General features: G+C 30.3%; 1 protein-coding gene across 3 annotated transcripts in view; it reads right to left on the bottom strand.

The window, feature by feature from the left end:
- Nucleotides 1–3721: 3721 nt before the first annotated feature.
- Nucleotides 3722–7105, bottom strand: part of LOC119631322 (serine/threonine-protein phosphatase rdgC) — a 73007-nt gene continuing 69623 nt past the window's right edge. For 2 of the 3 annotated variants that reach the window (XM_038023429.1, XM_038023428.1), the window contains exons 9-13: nucleotides 6217–6655; nucleotides 5960–6123; nucleotides 5800–5899; nucleotides 4489–4752; nucleotides 3723–4426 (exon numbers count right to left, since the gene is read on the bottom strand). In XM_038023429.1, the coding sequence (XP_037879357.1) occupies nucleotides 4320–4426; nucleotides 4489–4752; nucleotides 5800–5899; nucleotides 5960–6123; nucleotides 6217–6655 (1074 nt within the window). In that variant the 3' untranslated portion in view covers nucleotides 3723–4319. Of the gene's footprint in view, nucleotides 4427–4488; nucleotides 4753–5799; nucleotides 5900–5959; nucleotides 6124–6216; nucleotides 6656–7105 lie in introns of all 3 variants that reach the window. The other variant, XM_038023427.1, reaches the window with a different exon arrangement.

Consider the following 7105-nt stretch of genomic DNA (forward strand, 5'->3'; position numbering starts at 1 on the left):
GGTGAAAAATTGTAACTAAGATGCGTTCGTGCTTTGTCGATTAATAACTTTTTATACACAAGTTTGTTGCTTTTTCGATAAATTACAATAAAATATAAATTAATTAATGCAAATTGGGGGAACTGAAAACCGAAATTTGACGATATAATTCTATTAAAGTTTTCTTCATCATCTTCTAAGAACGGTAAGTTAAACTGCTTTTTTAGCCTATGATACTTACATAGATGTGCACAAGAAATCAGGCATACAGCGCTTGAATGTGTATATATGCAAATAAATCTATTTCTAATTCCTTAACACACTAGAAAAACCTGAACATCTCCTCTAACAGAAATTGTTTCAAAAAATTTATTGGCTTTGAATTATTTTGATTTAAATTTACAGTTCGACTCAATTTTTATACTCACCGGCGAAAAATGTTATTTGAAAATGCCGTCAAAATGTTCGTAATAAATAAAACACAACAAACATATACATATGAAAATAAGGTTCATATGCTTGCTCCTTGTTTCTCGAATGAAACTTTTTGTTTTCTTGTTATATCCTGCACAACTTGTGGTACTGAATTAAGGATTAAGTTAGTGCGGACGTATGGTTACACACACAGAAAGATTTAAGATAGACCCTCTTTTTATTGTACCGATCGATTTAGAATCATAATCTGAATTGACTTAAGCCTGTCTGTCCGTGAAAATTTTTGTTCGGTGCATTGAAAAATTTTCGGTTCGGATCGCTCCACTTCTTCGATGATTTTCAATGCTTCACGACGAAAATTATATCATAATAGTAATTTAATATAAAACAAAAACTGGATCAAATTTGGACCATCTCGGCTTATTTTTTTGCATTCTACCTTAATAAAGATTGTCATGAAAATTGATCCTTTGTAGAGCAGAAAATTCGAAGTTTTAATATGCGGTGATGCAAAGTGACCCATAGTAGTAATTTCATACGAAAATAAAAATTGTCTTGCTTATTACATTACTTATAAACAGCATCAATAGAAATTTATATAGTCTATGGCGACTTGCCCATGCCCATCGTCATCCAATATTATTATGCAAGTTCTTCACCCTTTTTTTTTTTCTAAAATGAAGATTTTGGGCACAGAAGATTGGGTCAAAGCCAAACGTAATTTGTTCATTTATTTACAAGTTATAATGGTATCACTGACGCTATTTTTGTTGTGTTCAAAATCATTGGAAAGTCCGAAGTTTGCTTGCTCTTTAAAAAGTTTTTTTTGATTGGAAAAAATACCTGTCAAACTCAGTATTATATTTATTTTTTTTCTTATACACGTGGCGGGTACTTAGGTGTTGTTTTTGCATTTTATTTAAGTTTTTTTTTTTTTTTTTTTTTTTTTTTTTTTTTTGCTTGCATTATTATCTCCTGTGTATGCCAATATGTTTTTCGTTCAAACCAAATGAAAATAATCGGTCAGAATAATTGCGATCGAAGCTTATTCATGACAACTTGAGCTATTGTGTAAGCAAAAAAAAAAAAAAAAAAGGCATCAACATTGAATGCATTTAAAGAAAGTAAAACCAAAGTAGAATCAGTTTTGGTTAAGTAATTTTTTGTTAAATTTAATGAAGAGAACTCGATTAATTTGAAACAATCTTTATTGGTTTTTTGTATTTGATTTTGTTGCTAGTTTTTTTCTTTTTTTCATCTTTGTCTTACTCAGAGCAAACATTGAAAAAATACGAATTTGTGTAGAATAGACTTAAGTACAGCTCAAGAAGCAATAAAATAAGTTTTTTTTTTTTTCTTTCTTTTTTTTTTGTAATACTACATTAAATGTAAGCTTGAGGTTAATTGTAAAATGTAAGTATAAGGGAAACTGGAGCTTTTCTGGTACATCGCATATAAATATGAATAAATATATTTAAATATAAATTGATCAGTTAAAACACTTAAAGTGTAAACTGAAATTTGTAGCTGTGTAGATTAAAATTAATTTTTTTAGTTGTCCAAACAGAATGCTTATATATGTTTTTTTTTGAATTCAAGTCCGTTTTCTTATTTTCCTTTATAACGCCGATTATGGATTAAAATTTGCCGATTTTTTCTACTCGAAAAGCATTCGCCCAGATATTAATGACATAATACATCCCAATCGTTTTAATTGCTTACAGTGCAGTCATTTGCATTTACACTCCATAGCTTTGCTTTGTTGGTCATCGCCATCATATCAATTCGCCTTTAAAATTGGTTACAAACATGATTTATATGACCAGAGAGTTGAGATTTCATGTCATATACTATGCGATTCGTCAGTCATTTCAACGGTTACCTATTATCTGGCAAGTTTGACGCTTATTTCACAACCCTATATATAATAATTTTTCATAGGAGTCTTTACACCAAAGCTAGCCCAAGATATGAATTCAAAATTTTTAAATTTAATTTCGTATTCCTGTCAAAGATCTTCTTAAGCTTCACCTATTTTCATCGTAAATTATTCAAAGCTAGACTTTATTAACATATACAAGCTTATTTGGAGTGAGGTCGAAAAAATGGATCTAACTGGTCAATTTCGACCTTTTTGCAATATAAAGCGTTACACCTCATAGGAGTCAGTTACATGCGGGCGAGGAAAAAAAAATTGATCCATCTAATCCAAATTTTCACATCAATTTAATATGCCTAAACCCTATTATTTGGAAAATTTTATTGAGAAATTTGGAAGATTGCAAAGCTTTTTGATATAATAACTTATTAAAAAGATGGCGTTATGTGAACAGAGATCCGTGAATGTCGTCCGTTCTATTAGATTTTTTACAGAGTTCATCCTACGGGGTCAAATTCATTGGTGTACCCAATTTCATTAAAATATCTCGAAAATTACGGATACAGAAATTTATGGCCAGACCTTAGATAGACAGACGAACGGATATATTCCGATTTTAGATTTAGAATATAATAAAAAAAGATTAATATATACCATTCCCTAACAAATAGTTTGGGATATAAAAATTTTATTCAACTTTACGCGCAGAACTCTGCCTCAAATGTGCGAAAATTTCTTTTGCATTTGTAACAAAAAGAGAATTTAAAAAAATAAAAATAAATACAACTGCAATTTTCATGCATAAAAATTGCGATCACCTTAATAATAAGTTATTTTCAGAGTATACACTTTCTGTTAGGACAACTTTGTATATTCTATACAATAATCAAAGTATTTTCCTAATGTTTTTCTTATTTCCATTTAATCTTAATTAAAATTAATTTTAATTTCTTGTTCCATTTCGAATAATAGTTGTATCGGTTTTCATATAAAACGCTCATCACCGAGAAATATTCATTATGTCAGAGACTCCATAAAGTCTCTCAATTGGAAAAGTACTGAATGAATATATTTAATAATGTATGGGTTATAGCAGAAATATGATCAGATTGATTAATACTGTTAATCATATCTGACTGCATATCTTGCTAAAATTGACTATGAAACGTGAGAAGTTCTCGGCAATGAGTATTTTCAATTCGATCCAAAACGAATGCAAATTTATATCTTATTTTATTTGGAATAACTTATCTATTTATGTAAATAGTTTTGCAATTGATCCCAAGTTGGTTTTTTTTTTTTTTTAGGTATATTAGCAAACAACATGCATTTCTATTATATAATAGTTTCTTATAATTCGCGGGTGTAAAAAATCTTTTAATAAATTATAATAAAGAAAGCTTTTTAAAAATTGAATTTATATTAACAAAGTTTTTCTTTTTTTTTTTTTTATTATTATTATTATTATTAAATGCTTTGGCTGTGTTAACAGAAGTAGTTTATTCTTTTGGGTTTTCAAATAATTAAAAGATTTTTTTTTTTAAATTTAGTTGGATAAATATTGAAAATTTAATTATTAATTAATTAAAATCTAAGACTTAAAATTTTAAAGAGTACGCCATGAGTATCATCGAGTTGTACAATAGAGTCTTACAAACTTAATAATTGGTTTTAAAAAATTACAATAAAATATTTTTGCTCGACATAAACGAAGAATTCTAATGGACGGCGATAGAAAGACTTTAATAAAAAAGGCAAAAAAAAAAAAAAAAGAAGAAGAAAATGTTATAATAATTGAAACAAGTGCTTACTTAGCAGCCTCTCTTGCTTATTTATGTTAAAATCTAATGAAAACGCTACAATTATGATAAATTGCGTTTTTTCTTTCTCTTTCTCAAATTTTTAATATACATGGGATAACATCAAGGAGAATTCATTTGTTTCCTTTTGGAAGGCTCTTCTAAACATATTGAAAACAAAAACAAAGAAAAAAAAAAAAGTATTCTTTTTTCATTATATTTTTACTTTAACCATTTTGCGTTTCACAATCAGACGGGTCAATATCATTTTCAACGTCATTGAAAACCATTTCTTGCAATTCATCAGCAATTGCTGCTGCAGTAGCACTAGAAGCTATGGAATGTTTTATAAGAACTTTCATAAGTTAAATATTTAATGGAAAATTAGTTTTTCACCTTTTAGGCTTATATTCGGTGAAAGATTTTCTATATCTTCACCGCCTATACGCCTATCCGTTACCGATCCAATTGGTCCTTTTTTATTTCTTGCCTGTTCAGCTAAACGGAATGCTTCGAGAAATTCATTTAAATCTACCGCCCCGTCATTATTCAGGTCCATTAAGCGACACATGCGAAGAAGATGTTCCCGCTGATTCACTCCCGGCAAATGTTGTTCCAGTAGATCGATAGCAGCAGTAAATTCACTCAATGATATAAAACCTGACGTGAAAGATAAAACAGAAATGGGTTAAAATTGAAAAAAAATTAAATAAAAAGCCTAGAACAGGCCACGGATCACCGTAAAATACCGTACACAACCTTGCAGTTATTCGTATAATGAATTTTTACAATAAAGCGTTATATGAGAAGTGGTGTCGAAAAAGTGATCCGATCTGAATCCATTTTCAATAGCGTTCGTGCTTGGGCTAAAACACATTAGTGTATCGCATTTCATCAAACTATCTTAGCAAGACAAGAAAACAAGACGGACAGACAAGCTTAGTGATTTTGTATATTTTTAATATAGCCTTGTACCATAAGTAGCGTAGGGTATAAAAAATGAACGTCGGAAAAAAGTCGTACTTAAATAAAAAAAAATTTTCTACACTTAACAAGAAAAAAATAGCTGTTTACACTCTTTTACACGATTAAATTCGTTATGAACAGATAACACTGTCCTATAGCATGCACTGTCCTATTGCATGTCTCGCACTGAACTTCGTTTCCAATAATCCAAGTCGTGTGAGCCTTATTTTATCCTCTCTTTAAAAGCACTTCCTCGCTAACAGTTGTGTTCACGACTTGCTCTCATTCGTTGCAAAAAATTTAGCACGGATAAACCTTCAATGATGAATCATATAGAAAATGGTTTGGATCGAATCATTGTTATGACAATCCTCCTTATAACGTTGCATTTTCAAAGAAACTCTTGCCGAGTAATCTAGACTACTTAATTGTCGATTTTGGCCGGGCTTAACATTTTCATTTGTTTGTATATATATGTTTTACGAGCGGACAGTGACGACAAAGTTAATATGAAAAGCCATCAATTTTTTTAATTTAAACCAAAATGTTGGGAATAAAGTTCCAATTTTTTTTTTTTTTTTTTTAATTGGGCATGACAATATAGTGCATGTCCCATTCAGAACGCAAAGAATTGTTTTTTTGTTTTTTTTTTTGGTTTTTGGTCATTAAATAAAATACGGAATAAAGTGAAGGAATTTTCTTACACTTTCATGTCATTTTCCACTTAAACAGAACACGAACCTGAATGATCTGCATCAATTATATGGAATATAGCCTCCAGGCTGCTAACATTTTTGTACAAAGAATCAGCAACACTGGTTTCCAACTCTTCAGCTTTAATCTTAAGTATTAGAAATATGTTTGAAAGAAAATAAAAAAATTTTCTTTATTATCATTCTACCATTGTGTCCGTGTCTAAAAGTTGTAAGGTGACTAAATAATTCACTTCAGACTCCGCTTGATTTGGTGATGACGGCGCTAAGCGTGGTCTCAACAAACGCCAGCTTAAGCCTAAATGTGTAGCTTTTTCCATAGCCTCGCACCACTCCGATATTGTTATAATGCCTGCAAGCGGAGGAAATTATTAGTTAGTTAGTATTACGGAAATATATATTTACTTTTTTACTTATTTATGTTTCACTTTCGAAAATATCATACCGGTATTATGAGGATCATGTTTTTGAAATTCCAATTCTAAATCAAGTCGTTTTGCTCGCAAACGGGCACCCAAGCCGCGTAAAGCAGACGTTTCCACTATGCCAACACGCTGACGGATTGATAATTCACGTGTCTTCGAAGCAGCAGATATAAATTGAACGAAATGTGGTTCCAATTTAAAATTTAATTTCATATAAGCACCACGATTGGATCCAATAGCATAATAATTTGAAGCCGAAAATATTGTAACTAGTAAGTCATTATGATTAAATTCATAACCATCAACTTTACACTCATGCGAACGTACTAAGAGTTGTAATTTATGCTTCTTGAGGAATTGCGATGTAACATCCGGACCGAAATAAGTGCCTGCACCACGTAATACATTGGGTACACATCCATCAATATGCTGAGGATCACTCCACATCATATCAAATACCTGTAAAATATATATATATATATATCTATATAAAAAAAAAAACCCTGATAAATAATAAAATACGAAACGAATGAAAATGCATGGGCAAATGTAAATCATTAATAACTGATTCGTGCGATGCATTGAAATTGATTCTAATATTTAGAAAATCCAAGATTTCTTCAGGTATTTTACATATTTACGTTAATACTGTTAAATATTGTTAAAGTCTTCTCACGAAATTATTATTTCCTCTCATTTTAAAGTAAATGTTTTCACCGGTTGCGTATACGTGATTTAATTTCAGTATATTTTATCTACTCTTAGCATTTATGTTGCCTTTACCAGCTCTCAAACTCAATTTCAGTAGCAATGATTTGTTAGATGGGCAAAGAGGGAAAGAGAGAGAGAGAGAGAGAGAGAGAGAGGAAGAGAGATAGATAGAGAGATAGATAGAGAGAGAGAGAGAGA

This window comes from Glossina fuscipes, unplaced genomic scaffold (assembly GCF_014805625.2).
Source record: "Glossina fuscipes isolate IAEA_lab_2018 unplaced genomic scaffold, Yale_Gfus_2 1, whole genome shotgun sequence".
Taxonomy (NCBI): Eukaryota; Metazoa; Arthropoda; class Insecta; order Diptera; family Glossinidae; genus Glossina; species Glossina fuscipes.